Source organism: Neolamprologus brichardi, chromosome 17 (genome assembly GCF_056152115.1).
Source record: "Neolamprologus brichardi isolate AB-2024 chromosome 17, ASM5615211v1, whole genome shotgun sequence".
Lineage (NCBI taxonomy): Eukaryota > Metazoa > Chordata > Actinopteri > Cichliformes > Cichlidae > Neolamprologus > Neolamprologus brichardi.
The window spans coordinates 22,145,518-22,169,449 of record NC_142120.1 but is presented as its reverse complement, the minus strand read 5'-3'; the positions used below and the strand labels follow the sequence as shown (position 1 = coordinate 22,169,449).

The 23,932-nt window shown below is 42.1% G+C and overlaps 1 protein-coding gene and 1 pseudogene across 1 annotated transcript; one reads left to right on the top strand and one right to left on the bottom strand.

Moving 5' to 3' along the window:
- Positions 1 to 681: 681 nt before the first annotated feature.
- On the bottom strand, positions 682 to 22,679 carry kiaa0930. The gene is made up of 10 exons (XM_087830774.1): positions 22,293 to 22,679; positions 10,018 to 10,166; positions 7,785 to 7,889; positions 7,624 to 7,701; positions 7,424 to 7,525; positions 6,925 to 7,065; positions 6,502 to 6,690; positions 4,278 to 4,437; positions 3,449 to 3,604; positions 682 to 2,177 (listed from the first exon to the last, which is right to left on the bottom strand). The coding sequence occupies exons 1-10, from the start codon at positions 22,435 to 22,437 to the stop codon at positions 2,137 to 2,139; spliced, it is 1,266 nt and encodes a 421-aa protein (XP_087686900.1). The 5' UTR covers positions 22,438 to 22,679; the 3' UTR covers positions 682 to 2,136.
- Positions 11,942 to 12,874, top strand: LOC148097930 (uncharacterized; annotated as a pseudogene).
- Positions 22,680 to 23,932: the final 1,253 nt, after the last annotated feature.

The window sequence follows — 23,932 nt, the reverse complement described above, 5'->3', positions numbered from 1 at the left end:
CGGGAGTCACTTTAACATCAACAGCCGGCTGCTTCAGTTTCTTTTGTTCCCTTAAAGTTTCGTCTGGAACTTCAGCAGTTTTTCAAGTCTCGTCCAGTTTCAGCCGCAGGTTTGAAAATAAATCTGTAAAAAGTAAAAGCTGGTTTTTATAAGCTGCTTTTTTTCTTTTACCTTTTTTCGCTTTAGTGAGTCGATGTGAAAAGTCGACGGCAGAGTTTTATCACAAGAAAAAGTGATTTCGTATAAAGGTGAGGACACGAGGACGGGGTCAAATACTGAATCATGGTTCAACAAGTCCTACTGAAATGATCATAATTAAAGCTGTATCTGTATTCAAACTCGTTTTAATTGGAACTTTAGAGTAAACTCAAGAGATTTTGGACTTAAAATTTTAATTTTAGTCAAGTATTTAAATACTGAAATTATTTTGTGTAACAATTCATGAACTCCAATTTTACAATAAGTTTTATTTTTTAAAACTGAATATTTTTAATGAGCTTAATGGGATAATGCAACACAAAGAAAACTCATGGCACAAACGTGTGAAAAATCTTAAGTTCTAAAGTTCTTTTTAAAAAATTTCCTTCAGTGCTGACGATAAATGCTAGTATTAAAAACACTTGTCATAAAGTTACCATTAAATGCTATAGACGGGTTGCTTTCAATCATACGTACATACAGTTAAAAGTTAAAAATATTTAGTGAATACTCTGGAGTGTTGGAATAAAATATAAGAGAATTTCTTCATCAGGATTATTCAACGTTAGTGTTTATGATGTTGCACCAGTTAAAATAATTCAAGATTTCTCTCAAAATGACTTTAATAGATTCTCGTTTTGTTAGTTGAAAATTTTCTGTAAATTCAGTTTTATTCATATAATCACAACAAAAGTCGCCTCCAAGTGTTTCACACTGTAAGGTAAGACAAAAGTACAAATTTGTGAAAAATGCAGATATAATAACTTACATTTATAGTTTCACATCTTAAACTTATAAAATTCATTATATACAAAGAAATTAACAACGCACAAGATGAAGTTGGGTCTTCAGCATCAGAACTGTATTTATTTTCTGTATTTTTGGTTCATTAGAACACATTTACTCAAAAAATCCAACATGAAGCGAGTAGTGTTTAAATAAAGAGTTTTAGGTTTTAGTGTCTGAATGAGGACTCGTTTTACTGTTTGCTGATCTTAGTGAATGACTGAGGTCTGAGTCATTTTGAGAGAAATCTTAAGCTGAAAATGTAATTATTCTTTAGATGCATTTTCTTTCAGAAGGGAAAACTTTCAACATAATGAACAAAAATTATTTTCATAATACCTTTTCCTGTAAAATCTTTGATGTCTGATAATAAAAATTCAACAACAAATATGAATAAATATGAACTATTTTATGTTTTCTCTACAAAAACAGGGGAAAAACTTGAATAAGTGTTGTGAAAATGTGGGTCATGTCTTTGTTGAAAAAATTATAATTCTTAGAATTATTTTTAAAATTTTTGTCTTTAGTTATAATCCTGTAAAATAATTACGACAGAATCCTTAACTGCCTGTGTCATGTGACACATATCACATGGTTTAAACTGTGAACTCAGAGAAGTGAAAATATTCTGATAGTGAAGCTGCAATTGTACAGGTTGGTGTTTTATTCTGAAGTGAAGTGACCACTTCCTGTATGAGTCAGGTGGATTTGACCCCGCCGTTTCCTCTCACACAATCACTGTGACCCAGAATTTCACCTGTGGTGGAGTTTAAACAAGAAGTCCACAGCGAGCTGAACAGGAAGTAGGAGGCGGTCTCTAAAAGCTCGACCTTTAGTCAAGGCGTCTGTGAGAAAAGCAGCAGGTATTTACAGACAAAAACATTCTTCGCTCTCATTTCCGGTCAGTTCACGCAGAGGTCATGTGATCCTGACTCCGGGCCCATTTCCGTGGAGATGGCCGCAGGAACCGAAAGAGTCGGAGGCACTTCTCGGATGGCTGGTTTGTTCGTCGTCCCTCTGACGCCGTTTCTGCGTCTCCGGTTGAAGCGGCTGTTTGGTTGCGGGTCTCGGTCAGAACACCGGGGGCGCTGCTGTTGTCTTGGCGGCCTGATGCAGGAGGCACTTCGTAGTGATGCTTTGAGTCCAGCTATGCTATGTCATCAGGATCGGCTTCTGCCTCACCTCCAGGATGTCTGAAACACACAGACACAATAAATAACAGAGCGCCCACAATCCATCAGTGATCATCAGCACACATCTGCTGTCATTGTTGTCACTGACAGTGTTGGGGAGTAACGGAATACATGTACCGCTGTTACGTATTTAAAATACAAAATATGAGTAACTGTATTCCGTTACAGTTACCGTTTAAAAAGGTGGTATTTAGAATACAGTTACTTTGTTGAAATAAATGGATTACACGGCGGTACTTCCCTGTTTCATATTGTCGCGGGTCGGGATTGTTTGGGTTTGTTTGACAGCTATGTTCTGTTGTTCCAGGCGGCAGCGTTACGGTTGCCATGGTTACAGGGTGACGCTCTCTCTGCGTGTTTCCTGGGTGAGAGAGCGCCTGTTGTTGTTGTGCTAAGCTAATAGGCAGAATGCTACAGGTATCGCTCTAAAGAATGTAGCATCATAGGCAGCGTAGTCCGTGCTGCAGGGAGAATGGACTGCCATACACGTTATGTGTCTGTGAGCGAGGAGGGAGAAAAATGTAAAGTATGAGTTATCATCGAGCAAAAACGGGAGCTGGAAGCATGTAAATATAATAATAACCACTGCAGCCAAGAAGAGTGCCTGACGAGCCCAGTTGTAAGTAAGCTATTAAGACTCGACTGTACACCGTGTTCGTGTTTTCCTCCAAAAACAATAAGTTCTGTTGGAGCAGCTTTTCAACGCCTCTCTGTCTCTCGCAAGCAAAGTTGACCCACACAACAAAGTAAAGCTATTTTTTGGCTACGAGCCGACACAGAACCCACCGTATTAGCCAGAGGTCCCTTTACTACGGTTGGGAGCCGCGGACCTTCAGTAATAGTAATAAATCACAGCAATAGTACATTCACGTAGTTGTAAACAGCATGATAATATATTAAGTAATCCAAAGTATTCAGAATACGTTACTCTCATTGAGTAACGTAACGGAATACGTTACAGAATACATTTTGGGGCATGTATTCTGTAATCTGTAATGGAATACATTTTAAAAGTAACCTTCCCAACACTGGTCACTGACAACACAAAACACTCAATGTCAATGATCTCCTGCTGGGCAATGAAAGACAAACCTTATCCTGCAGATTATCCAAAGGCAGGTTTTATCCTTTATTTAACCCTCAATAGAATCAATATTGTGAATTAATGAGACCTAAAATAAATTTAAAATGTCATTCTTTACTTCCTGCAGTTCCCGCAGTCTCCCTGCAGAGGGTAGTAGGGCACTGTGGTGCTGTGTGAGACCTCTGACCTGTGGTGATGCGGTGCAGTGGCAGGGTGACGTAGGTCAGGTGTGAGTACAGCAGGAAATAATCCTCTGCCCGGTTCAGTTTGAGCCACGAGCCGACCAATGAGCGCCCGGTGCCCGACAGCGAGCGCGAGCGGAGGTTTGTGGTGGTGTGAAGATCTGAACACAAAAAAAATTTGAAAAAAAATGTTATTAATAAACCATTTTTTGTAATGCTCTTAAATGTTTTACAGAGTAAATTAAAGATTTTTGCCCACTGAGGGTTAAAATTCAGCTTTAAGTAAAACCAGAACATGTCATGGCGCCATTTTACACTTACTGTCATTAAATTCTCCAGCTGGGTTTCTTACAGAGGAGCAAGAAGTTTGCTTACAGGAGGTTCAAAGATGATCAGATATCATTGTGGCTCTGACCATAAACCATGCCAACATATGATCGGGTAGCGTTTTTTTTCCCCCATAACCGACCAAGCAACATCCAGGAACCCAAAGTCTGAATTCCAGGACGAGTTTAGTTTATTGAGCCACAACCGCACAGGTTACATTTAATATTTTAGAGCTTTACTGATCTGTTTTGAGAACTCTAGGTTGCTAGTTTGTGACACATTCATGTTTCTGGATCTTTGATTACTTAAGGGGGAAAAGGAGATTTTGAACCTGCTGCTGAGAACTGCTGTATATTATAAACGACTGTTTAATGATCTTTTATTAATGTTGTGTTATCACAAAGAGACTCACAGCTAACCTGATTAATAAACCGAATTAATTCAGGAAAACTTTACCCACACTTGTGGTGAGCGTCTCAGGAATGAGACAGAAGTGCCAGTCTTTACCTTCATCTTCCTCCTCCCTGAAGAACTCCTCGCTGTCATTGGCAGAGTGAGACTTCTTCATCTCGGCGATCCGGTTTCGAGGCATCTTGCGCCTCAGAGACGGCGAGAAGAAGGAGGGGCGGTTCTTCTCCGGGGTTGGAGGTGTGCTGAACGATGTCACCTGAGGAAGGACAGCAGGTTAGAGTCCACACAGGAAGTAAAATTTAATCACATGTCACTGAGACCTCGTTATACAGAAGTGAGACGGGGAGACCGAAGAGATGTTTCACCGGCCGAAATCCTCAGTTTCATTTTATTCGTTTGCAATCCAACCTTAAATTCCCGATGTACTGTAAGTGTAGGGCTGGTGACCAGAGCAGGGACACGAAAGCTCATAAATTCTCTAAAACCCAAACTGTTTGTCTTGTTGGGAAGTTTCACATTAATAAAGTGAGTCACATACAGAGATCGGAACCATCGATCGAGACATTTAAAAGCCCCAAAGGAGCAAATGTTTGGTTTTTTGTTTGTTTTTAAAAACAGAGGCACAAATAAACCCAAGAGCAGGGGCTCAAAGGTGGTTTCATAAAGGATGGCATCATCAGCAAAAAAGTATACTTTGTGTTCAGCTGTAAAGTCTTATTCAAGTAAAAAAAACAAAAAAAAAAAAACAACAAATATCAGAAGGCCTAATGTCGAACCCTGGGGGACATCTTACTCTGTAACAGCAGAGAAATTTGGGCTTTTCACGGACAACATTGTGGATTATATTTAATAAAACATCACAGGAGTCTAGGCTTTTCTGTCTGTGGTTCACAGGTGATTAGTGGTTTAATCTGCTGATTGTGCATCATTGTCCTGCTGGTGATGGTGGGATGATATGGAGCTTGTATTACAGAGACACAAGCCAACCTGAGATAAAATTAATTAGCAATTAACTGTGTAAATATCCTAAAATTCACACCTGACCAGCACCAGATTTGTTGGTAATGAGGAGAAAGTTTAGCTGGAAATCAGCTTTTAGCGTTTTCTTCTACATCTCTGTGTGATGTCCTGATGTTCAGAGAGCTTCCTGTTGGAACGTCGGGCAGTTTGAAGTTTATTTGTGGGGAAGAGCTGCTCCAATTAAGCCGAGTAAATTTATTCCTTCAGCTCTCCCATCGCTCCCGTCCTTGTTTCAGTAAACACCGTCACATCCTTTGGTTTTTTGGTTCATGTGAAGTTTTTTTAAAATTATTGTTCAGATCAATAATCAAAGAGTGGATTCATGCTGAGCTCTCTTTCCAGCAGACGTCTCTGCGAGAGACACATCCGGCTGTTAAATGATGCACAGTCAGTCCAGCTGCATGTATTATTGATCTCGACCTGATTTCGTCTGAGCAGAGCTTCGTGCCGTTCACTCGACTCACTTCCTGAGTTTTGGGGTTTTCTGTTCTACTTCTCAAAGATCTTGGACACAGAAGTGAAACCACACCAGTGGTTGCCCGAGCCGAGCAGGTTTTCATCACAGCTCTGTGATGGAGATGAGCTTCAGGTGAAGACCTTCAGATTTCATTTAAGAGGTTAAACTGAAACATTTAATTAGCTGCTGAGGGATTACAGTCCTCTGTTGTAACTGGACAATTCAATCAAAAGCCTTTTAATGCACAGATGTGGAGAGATGTGGGCTGTTCATTCACTTTTCTTTTTAATGTAAGCAGGAACAAAGGTCTGGACATGATTACAAAGGTGTCTAAGAAACTCTGATAGCAGTAAAACAGACTGTTGGATGGATTTTATGCAGAATGATCCTTTTATCACAGCATAAAGCTAAGTGTACCATATCCAGCTCTACTGTAAAGAGGTTTTATAGAGCAAGCACAGGCTTCAGTACAAGGTTCAAACTGTTTATCGGCCTCGGGGATGAAAGTGAGATCAGACTTCAGCAGCTCAAAAAACAATTGAACTGAAACTCCACCTGCAGTGTTGTTCTGTGGTGGATGATCACACGAGCCTCCCTGTGGTAACTCAGATTTCAACCTAATCACAGCTGGTCTCATCCTCTGAAGAAAAACTCGGTTTGAGACATAAAGCAGTCCCCGTCCTCTCCACAGACTATTACAGTAAAATGCTTACGTTCAATCACATTTGAGGTCATGAACACAGCTGTTCAAAAACAAAACCTTCAAATCTGTCGTGGAGACATTCAGAGGAGAAAAATGAAAAATCTCAGGACCGAATATTTAAACTGCATCTTCTCCCTCACCCTCTCGTGCATGGGTGACACCTGGTCCTCCTCGGTGCCGCAGGGGGAGGTGTTGCCGGTCGGCACCCTGCTGACGGCCATCTCGGCGTGACCTTTGCCCTGCGGCCCCTTCATCCTCACAAACTCCATGTTGTTGTACTTGTAGAAGCCGAAAGACATCCGCTGGGCCATCTTAGCAGCAACGCTCACCTGAAACATGACACGGACGTCAAACTGCTGACAGTTGATTGACCAATCACACCTGAGAGCTTCAGAATCTTCAGGTGTTCTTAGCCCAAGTGTCAAGACTTCATAAATGTGAGCATGCTAAATGAGGCTACACAAGAACACATTCACACTCCTGTAGCATGTTTCTGCTAGTGTAGTGCAGGTGTTCATGTGTGCAGGTGTTCATGTGTGCAGGTTTACGCTCTGGTCTCTAACCCGGTTGTCGTAGACCTTCTTGAGCGCCTCGTAGCGGATCGAGCCCTGGAAGATGACGCCCTGGAAGGTGTTGCTCTTGTCGCTTGCCACCAGCTCCACGCACACCATCTCACCCTCACCCACCGTCATGTCACTGAACACCTGCACAAACAGAAGGTCACATGACTTCACCTGCAAATGTCCCGTGTCTTTCTGTGCGGCAGCAGAAACATCGACTCGCGACTGTGGTCAGCAGCGTTTCCCTTGCCTTGGAGGATCATCGGTTTCTGTCCCAGAGCAAACTCTGCTGCTTGTGGCGGTAAAAACGCTGCGCTTGTGCACAAGCTCGTTTTTAAATGGATGGAGTCACGCTTCATCAGCTAATCTGCGCACCAACCAGGAGCTGATTTCAGTCACCACCCTCACTCCTCCCCCACCTCCCCTCCTCAGTGTGACAGCACTGTGAGCTCAGAGACGTTTCACCACAGAAGCTCTGCATGAGCTCAAAACATCCTTTTACCTCCTCAAAGTTGTCGATCATGAAGAAGATGTTGGGGTAGCTCATCTTGGACTCCTCCCCTTTGCTGTCCATAGCATGTTTACTCGGAGATGCGAACACTTCCTGTGAGCACAGGAGGGGGAAATAAAATGAGACAAATCACGGGTGGGATGAGAGAAAGTTGGTGGCTTCATCAGCTCGAGCTGCTGCAGAGCGCCTACCTGACATTTCTTCTTGTGGATGTGGATATCTCCTGCGTCTGAGCGCGTGCAGACAGCGCACGTCACCACATAGTCCAGCTGGAAGAGGGTGCAGGATTCAGGTTAGTGAGGACAACAAAAAACAGTTTAAAGATTATTTTTTAAACTTTACTGCTCTGCACCTTCTGAAGGATGAGGTTCAGGTAGACGCTCTCCTCCCAGTCGATGTCGGGGTCGCCAAGGCCCGGAAGCTTCTTGGAGTCCCTCCTGTAGACCTCCACCTCCACCTGAACCACAGCACAGAGCCTCCATCAGCACCACGTCTGAACACACTTACCATCAGACTCAGCTCCTTCAACCTTACTTCCTCCCAGATTTCCTCTCCTACTTCCTCCCTTTCTTTTTCCCCATCCATCCCGCCTATACACCTACTTCCTTCCTTCCTCCGCCGTTTCCTTGTCCACTCTGTGAATCTCTCTGGTCTTGAGGGAAATACAAGTTTTCCACAAGCCAGCCTTCATATCACTCAGAAACCATTTAGAGCGTAGGAGCGGTTGTCATGGTTTCCCTGTGAAGCGCTTGTGTGTGTGTGTGTGGTTTTTATGTGGCCTCAGATCCTCCTGCTTTGATGAACTGAAACTGAAAAAGTGACGCTGATTCAGCAAAAACACGAAGCTCATTTCAGGTCAAATGACTCTAGTTTTCCATTGTGTGTGTGTGTGTGTGTGTATGTGTGTGTTGCAGGAGATTATGATCCTGATTTCACAGGAATGCAAACTTCATGAACATTTTCTGACCTGAACGATGAAGCAAACACGTCACAGCAGCGTGACCTGCTTTATGGCAGATGCCATTTTGATTTCACATCTTAAACCAGGTGTAGCTTCTTCAGTTTGATGTCATGAACCATTTCTGGTCCAGATGTTCAGTCTGACCTCACGCAAACTCCAAGGGTTAAAGCGATTGAAGCTCCAGGCATCCATCAGAGAACATGAAACCAATGAAGAAGAACCAAAACCCGCAAAAAGGTCAAATCACACGTCACACACACTGATGCCAGCTGAAAGATTACCCGGAATGCACTTTTTGAATGATCAGAAGCAGAGGAGCTGGTGTCTGCTGCAGGTTGTTCACACTCACACTGATGCTCACAGCTGGTTAAACTTACAAATGCTGGAAAAAGGTTCCTGAGCTTAAATAAGTTTTCCCTGGAAACATTACAAATGTGAAGGAGAAAGGTTCCCAGAGCTGTTTCTGCTCTGGGACAGGAAGCAGAGACCTGGACACAGCGGGGGGGATGAAGGACGACCAGAGCCTGAGCTCATAAAATATAATTATGACGAGCAGAGATTAAGAGCAGGACGAGGCTGAGATTTAGGGCATCATGAGAAATCTGCAGGTTTAAACGTTTGATCAGAAAGACAAAAACTAAAAGATAATGAGTTAATCTCAGATTAATTTCAGTTACTGAGACTAAGGCTTCTGTCTCATCAGCTGCTTCCATTGTTTTTCTGATCTGCTCTTCTTCAGGTTCTGTTCCTGTGACTGAAGCTGGATTCTTCAGAGGACACAGAGTGATGGGAAGCTGATGGCTGCTGTCGCTGCCGATCGTCTCGCCGGCTGGTATGGCGTCTGCTGTCTGTATCGTCTGATCTGCTGTTAGTCTGACTGACAGCCACAGACGCTGCAGTAAAAATGAACCACACTGTCCACCTGTGGGCGAAGCCGCTCTGCTGCAGACTCTGACAGATGTGATGATTAGATTTATCTAAGGCCAGAGCCACGGAGGAAAGTGTGAGCACCTCAGAGAGCAGGAAGTCCTCTGGGGTCTTTTCAGGGTTGATTGTGGGAAAGATGTAACCACTCTGGGTCGGTGCTTTGGATAACCGAGCCAGCATCTTAGTGGTTAAAGTTTAGTTCTCTGATTTTCCTTTTTTCTGTCACATATTCTACTCTTGTGGTGGACAAACTATCATAACCACATCCAAAATTTGCAATATGTCATTCAATGGGCCAAAAACTCACAGGTCAGGTGCACCGAAGGTAAAAATACAAAAAACTACAAATAAATGAAGGAGATGCAGGAAAGGGTCTGAAAAACTCTGCATTTTCACAATAAAAGTAGTAGGAAAGCTCAGGGCAAGGGAGCGATGGGGCAACGTTACACAACCACTGCAGCTCACAGCGAGCCTGAACATGGTTTATTTTAATGCTGCTCCACATCCAGACCAGCAAGCCATCCATTATTCACCAACAGAGACACAAATGCAGCCTCACATCCATCATGTCTCACCGCCTCATTCACGTTTCTCTGAAACCTTTTATTTTGAAATCCTGGCCCTCAGGCTCTGCTGGTGCTCTGCAAATGTCTGAAACGTGAGCGATGATGAATCTTTACATCAAGTGTCTTGTCACCTTCTTGCCCTCGCTGTTGTCGGCGCTGACGTAGGAGAGCTTCCGGCGGACGTAGAACAGCATGTCGTCCTGTCGCGGCGCCCACTTCTCCATAAAGTACGTGGAAAACATCCAGGTCCAGAAAACGATGCGGTCATCTTTAAAACAGCCTGCAGAGACAAGAAACATGAGGTCAAAACAACAAGTCAGCACGAGATTTCAGGTTAAAGCAGCTTCATGCAGATTTTTAACAGTCTGTGGAACAATTTCTGAGTAAATGACTGGGATGGATTAGACATGACTGTCTGAGCATGCTCACTGGCGCACACCACATAATCGTCCCGACACCATTAATGACCAAATTTTACTGAATTAACTCCATGTTTTATTCAATGTTACCTGAAACTATCGCGACTCATGAGGAAGGTGTTTACGTGTTTTCCCATCAACGTTTATGGGACCAGAAGCTTTTAGGCAGTCGTTGCCCCTGGTGCAGAATGCAGATTTAGGACCTAGAAGCTACGTCCATCCTTTACTTTTCTTGTTGCTTTGTTGTACACATGTATGGAATGGGCATCTTCCTGTTCTTTCCTTTCACAGTAAAAGTACTTGACATATGTGTGACTGCCCAACAAAAACCACTTTGACAGGATTCACGTTCCTTACTGTTGTGGGTGTTCCTGACTGTTAAGAGCTGCAGTGTGTAGTCAAGTACTTTTACCTGTACATACACCATTTTTCTCCACTTACGGTCTGAGTCCGGCAGTTAGAAAAAAGCCGACAGTTTATTTCATGCACATATTGCTCTCTCATGATATTTGCATAGCATTATCTAATTGGCTAACAGCTGTCACCAATTGTGACATGACTGATGTTTCAAACGTTGAATAACTAAATAAATGAATACATTTTGGTGCTGTGTGACATCACAGCGTTGAAAACGAAGGAAAGGCGAGACCAGAGAAGCCTGAAACACGTCCAGTGATTCCTACCTTACACTTACACCACAGGCTGCTCGAGGAAGAAATATTTGTTCTCCAACTGCTAACAAAATCTGGCCTCAGTTCAAGCTTCTTTATAAATTTTGGCCTTTCAGAGGAACAAAAACAGAAAAGGGGAAGAAACTATTCGGCAGCAAGAGTTCCTTCAGCAAAAATACATGCATGAGCATTTCTTTACTCATATCGAGGAACATAACAGACAACCGTGACAGTTCAGTCATTTTTAATCCAACATCAGCACCGATCTTCCTGATCTATGGACAGAATCCAGCAGCTGCTGATGTCAAGCAGCACACAAGTGGTATTTAGGACAGCAGTACTCCTCAGAGGTTTAAACCAACCTGCAGCCACGGGAAACAATCAGATGATTAATTAACCAAACATCCAGGTTCAAGGTCTGCACTTCAATAAAAGCTTTAACTACAACTGTGACATCACAAAATCTGAAACTGTTCCACAAAAATCAAATTTTAAAATAACCTTTTTCATTCAGACGGGCTTCAAAAACCCGAGCACTGACACTAAACCTGGACTTAAACGTTTCAAAGACCTTTCCCTGTGAATATGGTGTCAGTGAGTGTTTAATGTCTGAAAGCAGCTCAGAGGAAGTGTGCTTTGTTCACACTCTGTCTCTAAAATCTATTATTCCATTATTCATCTCCAGCTTTTGTTCAGATCCACAGTTATTTTTTCCTTATGACCAATAAAATCAGCTCATGCATTATTCACAGGCTGCTGGATTTCTACACACGCTTTTATTTTGAAGGATCAAACAGGGCCGAGCGTGAGAGGATACAGACACCAATCGATTTCATACTGACGCTCTGTGTTTCACTCGGTATCGACCCCCTGTCCTCCGTCACCCCGGGTTCCTTGCTACCTTTTTACAGGCCGGAGGCACCTGCCTTGTTGCTTAGCAACAGTTGTCAGGCAGTTGCCAAAGAATGACTCTGCATCGAATTAAACTTCCTGCGAGAGCTTCTCTTGCAGATAAACCTGGAGAGCAGCAGGAGAAGGTCAGCGGGTCAGACGGCTGAACCGGAGCCAATTAAGATTCACGTTTTTGCTAATTTTGATTTAATTAAAGAAAACTGGTGAACTTTGATTCCTCACACAGTTTAACATGTTTTAAATTAAACACATCGATGCTGAGCTGTGTGTGTGTTTGGATGTTTGTGGGGTTGTTCCTGTCTGTGATTGGCTCTTGTTGAGTTGGACTCTTTGTGGACCGCCTGCTCTGTGGATCACGAAGCCACTGTGACACTACGCCACATTTAGAAGCCTCGGCGTTTGCATTTTAGCTGCTAACGTTTTGTGTTTTGGTGTCAGAAGTTATTTCTGACACCAGAAGCACAGAAAAGAAGATCAGACACCATCTAGGGAGGATCAGAAAGACAAACTCAACAACATTGCATCACATCCCAGTGTACTTCAGACCCAGCTACACACTCAGACAAAAACTGATTCATCCCAAAGACAAAACTCCTAAACACAAACTTCGCAACGTAGAGCATGCTGTACAGTGTAGCGAGGAATGCCCAGACCTCTACATTGGAGAGACCAAACAGCCACTTCACAAATGCATGACACAACATAGAAGAGCCAACTCGACGAGACAAGACAAGGCTGTCCATCTGCATCTAAAGGACAAAGGTCACTCTTTCGAGGATGCCAATGTTCACATCTTGGACAGAGAGGACAGATGGTTTGAAAGATGAGTGAAAGAAGCCATCTTTGTACACTGTGAACGACAATCTTTAAACAGAGGTAGTGGCTTACGACACCAACTGTCTGCCATCTATAATCCAGTTATGAGATCCTTGAGGCTCCAGCAGCACAAACACGATCCAGAGGGCCAGTTCAGTGACTCCAGTTAGCTGAGGTGGAGCCTAGCAGACAGCTAGCAGCTCCAGCCATCTGTGTCACCATCCACCCAGTCAGTTAAAGAGGCCACGCCCCTAATCATGCAAACTTTAAGCCCTAATACAAGTTATATTTGTCTCTGACTCCTGATATTACAGTCTCAGATAAACAATTAACAATCTTCCTCTTTTCTAATAAATAACACTTTGTCATCTGCATATAGTGACAATTTTCTTACTATTCCTCTCTTTTACTTCCTCTTTATTCCTTGGCAAAAGTTGTTGTGAAGCTGGAACTTCTCTCTAGAAACCAAAACAGTTTGTGCATCAGGGTGTAAACATCTTTATTTCTGCTGTAAAAGTTTTAACACGGCTGTCCGCAGTTAGTTTTTAGCCTTTTTAATGACCTTCTGCTATAAATATATAGGTCTATTTTACCTCCCGTCTGTTTAAAAAGTCCCCCTCTCTAAAGATCAGACTTTAAGATTTTATTCTCTTTCTAGATTTTATAAGTAGCCTTTTATTTTCTTTTGCTGTATATCCAATTAAAATTAAAATCGAATTATAAATACTCTAAGATCAGTACAAAGTTAAAGGAGACACAGCGTGACGAGGAGTAACCAAACCACATGATGTGGGTATAAAGCCCTTCCGTGATGGTGTATTGGCATTTCATTAAATTACACAGATATTAAATTAATTAGTTTAACTCTATGTCGGTCCAGGAGGATAAACTTCATTTGCTTTGATTTGTTCAGGCTTTAATTTAATTTGAGATGAAGATGAAACCAGAGTAATTGTACAATCACTTCTTATGGGTCCAATTTAAAGGAGAAAAAATTAATTTAGAGTGACTGAGAGGACAAGTCTGAATAAACCTGCAAATAATGGAAATAAATGAATACTTATCACTGGTTCTGGTAGGTAAATACAATTATTATTATTATTATTTTTTTTAAAATGGTACTTCTCATAAATAAACATCTCATAAAGAACTGACATTACTGCAGAAGTAATTAAGCTTCTCTGATGGCAAGCACCCCAAGATGGGTGTTTGTGGTCTTGTTGTCTAGCCTCTCCGAATTACTCATGTGTAACTCTGCGCTCCTATAAAAAGACTAAGACTTCCTCTGTGGTGTTACTACCCGATGTCAGCAGTCATTATTCAGAGTTTACAGCTGAAACTCAAGTGTGTGAATTAATGTTTAGGCTGCTGCTTGAAGCTGTTCACATTTCACACAAGTCAACACCTCCGAGCTAAGGCAGCAGCCAGGCAGAGCCGCTGGCTGTAGAAAGGAAGTGACCTCTGGCCTTCATCCAGTCACGCTTGGCATGAGGGATGTTTTCCCCAGACGGGGGGTGAGTCAGTGAACACGACCTGCTGGCAACCCAAGCAGAAGAAGCTCCAAAGAGCAACAGGAAGCACTGAACCAGCCAAAAGAAATCCTTAACTCAGGCTCCAATATCAGGTAACTACAGACAGAGTAATGACTCAGTAACTTTAAACCACGCCTCACAGCCAGCATAGTTTATTAAACCTCAGCATCTCATACTTGACCACCAGCCCTTTAATTTCTGGTACTTTAAAACGGCAGCTCTGCAGGAAGGACAAACCACATTCTTCCAGGGTTTTGATGATGGTGCAGCGTCAACTGTTGCCACACCTTGTGTTGTTGCCTGTTGTTTTAATAACATGTGAACACCAAACAGCCCAGATTTTGCATTTAGGATCCACCTATCATGCCAGAGGTGTAGCTGTTTACCAATATCCTTAAATATCTTCTGAGTATTCGCTGTGAAACTCTGGAGCCCAGACGACTGTGTTTGGGATAGCTCTAGAAATCAGAAAGGTTCCTAAAACAAACAAACAAACAAACAAACAAAGAAATCATCTGAGAGAGCAAACCCTGAACCACTGAAAACCTGAACAGAGACCAATAAAGGCTCCATACAACCTCGTAGTGACTCCAACAATACCTAAACAGGTGTCGAACTCCAGGCCTCGAGGGCCGGTGTCCTCCATGTTTTAGATGTGTCCTTGATCCAACACAGCTGATTTAAATGGCTAAATTATAACCTCAACATGTCTTGAAGTTCTCCAGAAGCCTGTTAATGAACTAATAATTTGATTCAGGTGTGTTGGACCGATCCGGTATCGGTCCGATACTGACGTAAATTACTGGATCGGATATCGGAGAAAAAAAAATGTAATCGATCCATTAAATATCAAAAAAGCACCTCACAAAACTTCCGACATGGCGTAACTCGGCTCATAACAGTAGCACGTTGGAGCAGTGTGCTCACATAGAGCGGCTGTGCGTATTTGTAGCCTCGCTCCAAACCAGCATTTCATCTCCGAGGAAGTTTTCCCAGAGAGAAGTAAAGCAAGTGTGTAAGTTCATCTCTGAATGTTTGTAAAGCATTCCCGCGTTAAGCTTAACAACCGATATATGGAGCGACTGCCTCTTCTCTCCCTCTCCTGCTGTTACTTAAATCATGAAACTGATCAATGATCAGCTGATCGGCTTTTCTGTCGTGAGTCCGTCTCTCTTGTTTGTTTTTCACCCACTTCGTGCCAGAAAGAGGAAACCAGCAGCTGAACAACAGCAGCACGTTTAAGTTTGATAAGCTGTTGTTATTTATTAATTTATTAATTTAATATTACTTTCTACACCAGGATCGTTTTCTAGGTAGCTGACAGCTGGTAACTGTGCAGGGGCGGATCTAGCAAAGTTTAGCCAGGGGGGCCGATAGGGCATGAACAGGGAAAAGGGGGGCACAAAGACATACTTTTCTTTCTTATTCTCATTTAAAATGTCTAGCTTTTAATAAATAATTATCCGAATCTTACACCCAAAGTTTTAATCTGATGTAAAATCTATAGAAGTCCATTACTGTATATAGTAACTATTAAGTCTAATATACCCTAGTAAGCAATACTACTTTTTCCTTTGGGAAGGTACCAGCTGTGCAGTCTGCAATTCTGTTGAAGAAAGATGTTGAATCTATTTAATTATTCTTGGAAAATAATTTATTTCTGTGCATTTTTTTTTTTTTCACACTGCATCAAATTAAAGTTGATTATGTCGATTAGGCATCACGAGGTGGGGGGTGGTTCCCTATTTTTTTTTTTTTTTTGCTGGAAGTTTGCAACCCTATTAGTTAGGTTGCTTAATATTTCTGCTAAGTACTCTTTAAAATACCAGAATAGGGAGGATGGTGTAGGTTTAAGTTTATTAGATTGATCAGTTTTGCTGAACTATGAAATATTTTGGGTGCAGTGTATTTTTTGCATACAGGTATAACAGAATAGCTTTAGTGTTGTTGTTTTTTTGTTTTTTTACTTGAGTATGAACTTATACAAAATGCAGCAAGATATTAAAAACTGTTTTATTGATTAAAAAACACATTATATCAGATTCATATCAGTATCGGCAGATATCCAAATTTCTGATATCGGTATCGGACATAAAAAGTGGTATCGTGCCATCTCTAGTTGAAACAGGGTGATATCTAAAACCTGCGGGACACCGGCCCTCGAGGCCTGGAGTTCAACACTCCTGACCTAAACTATACCAAGGGCCTCCTACAAGAGACCATGAACCATATATAGACCTAAAGGAAGCACCTACATTTTCTCTAGAACTCCTAAAACTACCTATTGAATGGCATTTATAATTAGAGCCAAAGGATTCTTCAAACCTCCCTAATGGCAACTCAAACCTTCTTTCTTGCCGCTGGAACCAACAAAAGTTTGACTACAATTGTCTTGAAATCCTACTAAAACCTCCTAAAGGAACTAACCATGGCAGGTTCAGGATATACGAGATCAGCCCAGTTATGGTCAGATGCAGAAGACTGAACCAATGGTTCAGATCAGGAATGATAATGGCCACTAAATGTTTTAGAAGACCAATGCTGCGACACCACATAACATGCCACTAAAAGACTAGCATGTTTCAGTTTCTCATGATGACAACGTAAACCACCTAATGGACGTCAAGGACCTCTATTACCACTCCAACCACCCAAAGAATAGCCAAACTTACCCAGAGAGTCCCCCAGCTCTCTTTAAATCCCACTAAAAAGTTGTTTTTTCCATTGGTGTGATAATAGTTTGTCCAAAAAGGTTTCTCCTGTAAATGAGATATTGTGTCTCAATGGGAATACCTGTATAAATCAAGGTTAAATAAATAAAAAAATAAAATAAAAAAAAAAAACACGAATGAAAGAAAACCAGCGCTGCCTTACATTAACCTGACTGAAAACCAGCATGTTCAAACTTTTTGGGGTCTTCAACAACTCCTCATGACATATGTCGATGACCCTGCTGAGTCCCATATGAACCACTTCTGCTGACATGATCATGAAAATCACTAGCTACCACACATGTCATACCAAGCAGTCCGCATGATCGATGAGATCAAGTCTTTCATGAAAAGATTTTATGACAGAAACTGTGTCCATGTCTGAGTGTGGCATAACCCCACTTGCAGATCCCTGAAATCACAGCTTCACACTGCAACGAAGGTGAAGATGATGACGTCATGAACTGTAAAAAAAAAAAATCAGCCCGTGAAGGCTCACTGTAATGTATGAATGGAAATGTATTCTGATGTGAGTCGAGGATGAGTCAGCCTTGATGTGCTGAACAGTGTCATTTAGTTTAAACTCACCCAGGTATCTTGTTGTATCTTGTTATAATGTCACCTGGGCTTCAGAGTGTTGTTTAAAGGTGTTAAAGGCTCACAGCTGACTGAAGCAGAGTACAGTTCTGCAGGAGCCTCTGAGACGTTGATAAAAGTCCGGCTCTATTTATAGCTGCATATGCCATTTTAAAAATACATAAACTGTGTTATGAAGCCCGGCGCACTATCACTCATCATCTGAGGAAAGTGAGCTGAATCACCCCAAATCTCTCTGCAGCAGTGGGTAGAAATATCATGAGCTGTGGTAGGCCTGCTGCATTTTTCATGACAGTTATATAATCCTGTGTGATGTGCTTTCGAAGCTCCAGTGACCTGGATGAAAGGATGAACAAAGTGCACGCACCAGCGCCGAATGAACCAGCGAGACTCTCTGCAACGCCTGAGCCACTGAGGCCAAACGTCTGAAAGTGCTTCGTAATTAAGCTCCAATGAACTTAAAGAAAAATGCAAATACTCACACCTACAACCTTTGACTGGCCAGCGCTCATTCTGCTCTGATACAATCTGCATGTCACAGATGTTGTAGCTGAGAGAGCGTTGGCGTACCATCCAGCTGAGCATCAGTATGATGACCACAAAGCTGACTTTAACGTGATGAAGCCAACACAGCTAAGCTTAGCTTCCTCTCCAACATTGGAGGCAAACCCAAAGCTGGGAGGAAATATCTGGAATATTAAATTAAAAGGTTACACAGACTGTGCTTTAAATATAATCAAAATGTTCTTTCTGAGCACCAAAACATCCCTACTGAGCGCACTGAGGGTCACTAAAGTCACAGTGGTAAGGAACGTTTCCAGTATCACACTTGTGTTTGCAGACACACTGAGTGAAACTCTTTTACACCAGCTACACGAGACCGCAGCAATCTTCTGCTGACCAAAGCAGCCACAGGGAGGTTTGTTTTGCTGTCACCCTCGCTGAAACCAGCCAGTAACCTCGAGCAACCACTCACCAACGATCTGGGAAATACAGTTTTAAAGCAAGGCTCGGGAATAAATACAGGATTATTTTAAACTGTGAATCATGCAAAGCTACTCTGAAAATGATCCAAACAGGTCTGATTTTACTTTTTGTTAAACAAATTACAAAAACCTTTGTCTAGAAGTTCAAAGTTTACAGCCTTACATAAATTAAAGCTAAAAACTAACCGGCTAAATAAACGCAGCACTGAGATGTTTGCATTCGCTTATTAAAGGAAATAGACGGTAACAACTGGTCCTGTACATTAAACCTTTACAGTCTGGCTCCAACAGTCCACTCCACAGACAGACTGTACACAGATGGGAGGCCTCCTGCTGTGATGTCCTGCGGTGACACACATATGTGCACGTAGACACAAACTGGAGCACTTCAACCACCTCTGCCCGGACTCGGACTGCGGCCTCATTAAATATTTAGCAGGATTTGTAATAATTTGTCAGCAGAGAGCGAGTCACGGTCAGATCGGCGGTAACTCTGCACCACAGTTCCTGAAGAGCAGATCTCAGACGATCGATGGACGCTCTCTCCGGTAGCGTCAGCGTGAAAGCTGCGCTGATGTCAGAGTATTTACAGCAGGAGGTAATTAAAGCTAAATCATTCGTGTTAATCTCTCTGCCTCGCCTGGCTGCCGCTTAACTGCCTCAGCGAGTATTTATAGTTCAGACCGTAAATTCTCAAATAAGAGCTCGTATTCAAATTATACGAGCCGGCACCAACCGATAAAAACCACCGAGGCGGTCTAATCGCCCTCCATGTTTTTCTATTTTCTATCAAACTTTCAGCAGCTGTGTTTATTCAGGTGTGGATGCAGAATAATAGTCACACCCAGAGTTCTGAGCTGCTCATTAACCCAGCAGAGGTGCTGCCGGAGCTGACATCATGCCACTTGTCACCACACACAGACCTCACCTGTGTGGACTGCCCAGGTGGAGCTTTGCCCCAAGAGCTACGCTAGCTGCAATGGCTTTATGCTCTTATTTTGAAAGTTCCGCCGCTATACTCAGCTCGCCTTTCCCCTTCCTCTCCCGTGTTTTCATTCAGCTGACTCTCCAGAGAGCCTCTCGGCCCACGGTCTGATAGTGATGGCGGTTCTTCAGCGGCGAGCTGGAGGACGTTTCCCCAACATGGAGGAGGGAGGCAGCTGGTTATCATTCCCTGTGAAGAGCTTGATAAGTGAAATATCTGAAGCATGTTCAGCTCATGGTTTATCATAAAAGCTGAAATAAAATAAAATAAATTCTTACTGTGTAAACGAGCAAAAACAGAACTGTAAGCACATCCCTTAGGCTTTTAATGTGAAAAACCTCAGTTTCCTTATTGAGTCAGCTGTCGCGATTGTCAGCTGTGTGTGAGCTTATATACTCACCATGCTTGTTTTTAGCGACATCACCAGGTTTTTGCGTCTGAGAGACTGATCCGAGTTATTCTGTGATCAGAGCAAAGACTTGAGTCACTGTCGGATCAGACCTGAGTCACCACCAGCCGCCTGCAGAGGAGCATCCAAGGACACGACAGAGTCTGCATGAAGAAACAGGAGCACCCCCAGCCCCGCTGCACAGTCTTTACTGTTAAATATTGCCCTGTGTGACACCACAGGGGTGCATGTGTGTGTGATACTGCAGGTGTCACACAAACGCTGTGACGTATCCACAGACTCCTCTTCTCTACGATATTTAAGTTATTGATCGATTAGTCTGGAAACCTGCTCTTATTCAGAAAAAATAGATCTGTGTCACTGTAAACTAATCCCGACTCTATTAACCCTGGAGAACCAATGGGGTCAGAGCCGACCCCATTGGTTCTCCAGGGTTAAAACATTAGCTCGGTTTAAATAATTGTGTTTGTGGCCTTAAATATAAAACTAACACAGACTGACTTTCTCTCCTTGAGTTCAGCTAATAAACGATCCACTGTATTATAAAACCTTCAATATAATGAAGTTGAAGCCACAGCCTTGAGAAACATGTAGAGTCAAACTCCATCAACTGGTTTCATTATTATTTAAGTTGAGGATGTTTCACGTGATCAACACTCGAAACCCAATGCTTAGTTTATGATACTGTGCAAAAGTCTTGAGCCAAAACTCATCTTTTGCTTTTAAGGAGTCAAGAGTTTCTATGAATTTTTAAAGTGCTCTTAAACAGCAGTACAAGTTCTTCTTTGGACACTGGCTGCTTTTTCACTTCTTTTCAGTCCAGTCCTCGTACCAGAGCATTTCCATAGGATCGTGTTTGTTAATTCTCTGAACTCTGTGAATCATTCAAACATGAAAAGGCTCCAAATCCAAAGATGAACCAGTGCTGCATCTGCACATTATGGCCACCTGAGCAACGAATCATTTAATCATGTCTTTTATTACCAGATGATCCCTGAAACACTTCATTTCTTTAGTTCTGTTAAAGAAATGAGAATGTGCCAAAGATAAAACAGTTTAACATCAATACGATTTTTGTACTAACAAGGTGATTTTCAAAAGGCCGAAAACCTAGATTATCTCTGGTGTGTCCTAAAAAAAATAGAAAAATATATTTATTTATTTTTAAAAAAAAGAGGGAAAAGTGGACAAGTGAAGGACAAAAGAAGAAGAGTGAGGCCTAAAAACCATCTACAGCAGATGATCAGAATCTGAAAAGACCCAAGACCGGGCTCATCTCTGTAATGACAGGAGGAAATAATGTGGTCAGACCACAGATCAGTTTTCAAGCTCATCAGATTTGTACAAACTATGATTTCTATTTAGTTTAATACAGTGGAAAAGAAAGAAAGAAATGAGGCCTGGCTCGAGACTGTACGATGACACGAAGCAGAGGTAGCACTGCAGTGTCTGACATTTGCTCTGCTCCTGGTGATGACAGTGAAGCTGCTGTGATGAAGTCATGTGCTGTGAACAGAGCTTCATTGATTTATCCATCAGAACAAATGAGCAGCAGGAACAGGCGGAGCGATGCTCTGACGATGTTGGCGGCAAACGCAGGCCGGAGCAAAGATCAACTTTCATTTTTATTTTCAACGAGGCTCATGACGAGGACCGGGCTACAAGGCAGTCACGAGGACTCAACACAGTCCTCGCAAAAAACAGAAACATAGAGATGGAGGAGACATTCAGGTCCTCCTCAGAAAACAGATTTCTGACCTTTGTGGAGCTCAGAGTTTAGAAAACTAACCAAAAATGTCATTACATTATGTCAATTATTATTTTTACTGATCAAAGCTTCCTTCAGATCATTATTTTATAATCACTCCAACATTTTGGGGCTTTTATTCTGCTGTAAAATTGGACATTTGCTCACTGCTGGAGCCTCTGGTGGACACTAGAGGACCTGCAATTTCTTATTTAACATTGGCAGTTATTTACTGTATTTTTAAAACTCCACTGTGCGCTGTGGCTCTAAGCCCTAACCCTGTTTGAACAGCATGTGCATTTTTAGACTTTTTTGGTTAACTAAAAAACCTTTTCACACCTGTCTTTAGTTTTTAGTTTAAAGAAATGTCCACCAATGCTTAAACATGAAAACATCTGCTGGGTTAGAAAGCGAGGAGAGCACTGTGTTTGGGTCTTCACGGGGTCCCAACACCAGAGTGCAGCCCCGGGGGGCTTCAGCAGATAGATCCGGCCCTGCTCCAAAGTAAACCAGACCCACAGATAAATGAGAGCCAGCCTGAAACACGCCAGAGAGCTCATCCCTGCTCACGGGAGTTCAGGTGCTGCCTGTATGGATATGAAGAAGCACGCAGACACTCACCGATGCCGCTGATCTCCTGTCGGCTGTTCAGGCGGCTCCTCTCGTCCGCGATGGCCTTCAGCATCTGCTGCAGGGATCCGTCCAGCTCCCCGTTCTCCTCCTCCGCGGGCCCGACAGCCTTACACAAACCGGGGAAGGACGCCATCTCCGAGCTGGGATCATGACAGTCCGAGCTAACAGCTTCCGACGGCACCGGCTCACGGCTATCGGACGAGAATAAGCCCCTGGCTCTCCTCCTGATTTACCCCGGAACGACTGTCTCTTCGCGGCGCAAAGGAGCCGCCGGAGGTCGGGACCGGCGGGCTTTGCTAAGGTGCCCGAAAAAAGCACAGACAGGTCGGACTGCTGAGGGAGACTCAGGTCCTCCTGTTGTTCAGATCAGCTGGAAACACCCCTCACACTTCCTGTAACAACACGAGGCTCTTAAAGGGACAGGGCACCGCGACGGCGGGCACGCGCAGGTCGAGCGTGAGAGCGCTGAGGTGTTACAGAAAAATACGTACCGAAGAATTCAGTGATCCTGCAGGACCTGTCCGCCTGAACAAAAACAGACAAACTTTAGACAAAATAAACAATAATAAAATTAAACAAAATGTTAAACAAAAGCTTAAATAAACAATAGAAAAAGTGGACAAATTTAAAACAAAACAAAATGTAAAACAAAAATAAACATGAATCAGAATCAGAGACTTTGTTAATCCGAGAGGGAAATTAAGCTGTCATAGCAGAAAATATACAACAAACATCAAGCACTTCAATAAAATTAGTGTAGAAAAATAGATATTGATGGATAAATATTAAGATAAATAGATAGATATAGAGCTATAAATATAAAGATGAAGATAAATATAGAATATAAATAAATATAAAAGGATGTATTCATGCAAATATATGTCGTGGTATACAAAAGTGACAGGGTGTATTGAGGTGTGAATAAATCTGTTCCAAATGACTGACAAATGTAAAAGAAAAAGTTAAAATATAAAACACAAGCTTTTAAAAAATTAAATCAGATTCAAGAAAATTTTATTTCAATAAAGAAAACAAGAAACATTTAAGATACAAAGTTAAATTAAATTAAAAATATATATTTTTGAAAAATTATAAAACGAAGTTTATAAAGTATAAATTTTGATAAGAACTAAAAACTATTAGATGAATTTTAAATTACAACAGAAAATTCCAGTTATGACATTAAGAAAACAGTTCAAGATAATTTTCTTATTAAACTGGGAGCTGAAAATGAAATATATGAGAAATAAAATAATTAAATAAAGACTGCATAATTTTTTTTCTTTTAATTTAAACATTTATATAGGTTTATTGAATCTAAACTTCAAAACTAAATTAAATGAGAAGGGGGAAAAAATCCCTTTGGTCCTGCAGGATGTCGCTGGTCTACCATCCTCCGGGGCTCAGCGGTTAATAAATCAAACACACCTTTGTTACTGTTGTTTGTAATGGGGAGACAGTCCCCGCCCTGCTGGCCGGCAAAGAGAAAGGAGAGCAATTCGAGTGTAAAACACTGAAAATCTGCGTCTCTGTGAGTCGTCATAAATCTTCTGGTCATATTTCAGCTTCAGTTTACTAACGGCTTCAAGCCTGAGAAATGAACCTTTGAATTTCACTGAAGGCGCGAT

Bases quoted from the DNA above. Each gene is read 5' to 3' on its own strand.
- kiaa0930 (XM_087830774.1), bottom strand. From the start codon at position 22,437: ATGGCGTCCTTCCCCGGTTTGTGTAAGGCTGTCGGGCCCGCGGAGGAG. The intron at 7,702-7,784 runs GTGCAGAGCAGT...ACCCTCTTCCAG, and splicing joins TGAACCTCATCCTTCAGAAG to CTGGACTATGTGGTGACGTG. The intron at 6,691-6,924 runs GTTAGAGACCAG...GTCATGTTTCAG, and splicing joins AGAAGGTCTACGACAACCGG to GTGAGCGTTGCTGCTAAGAT.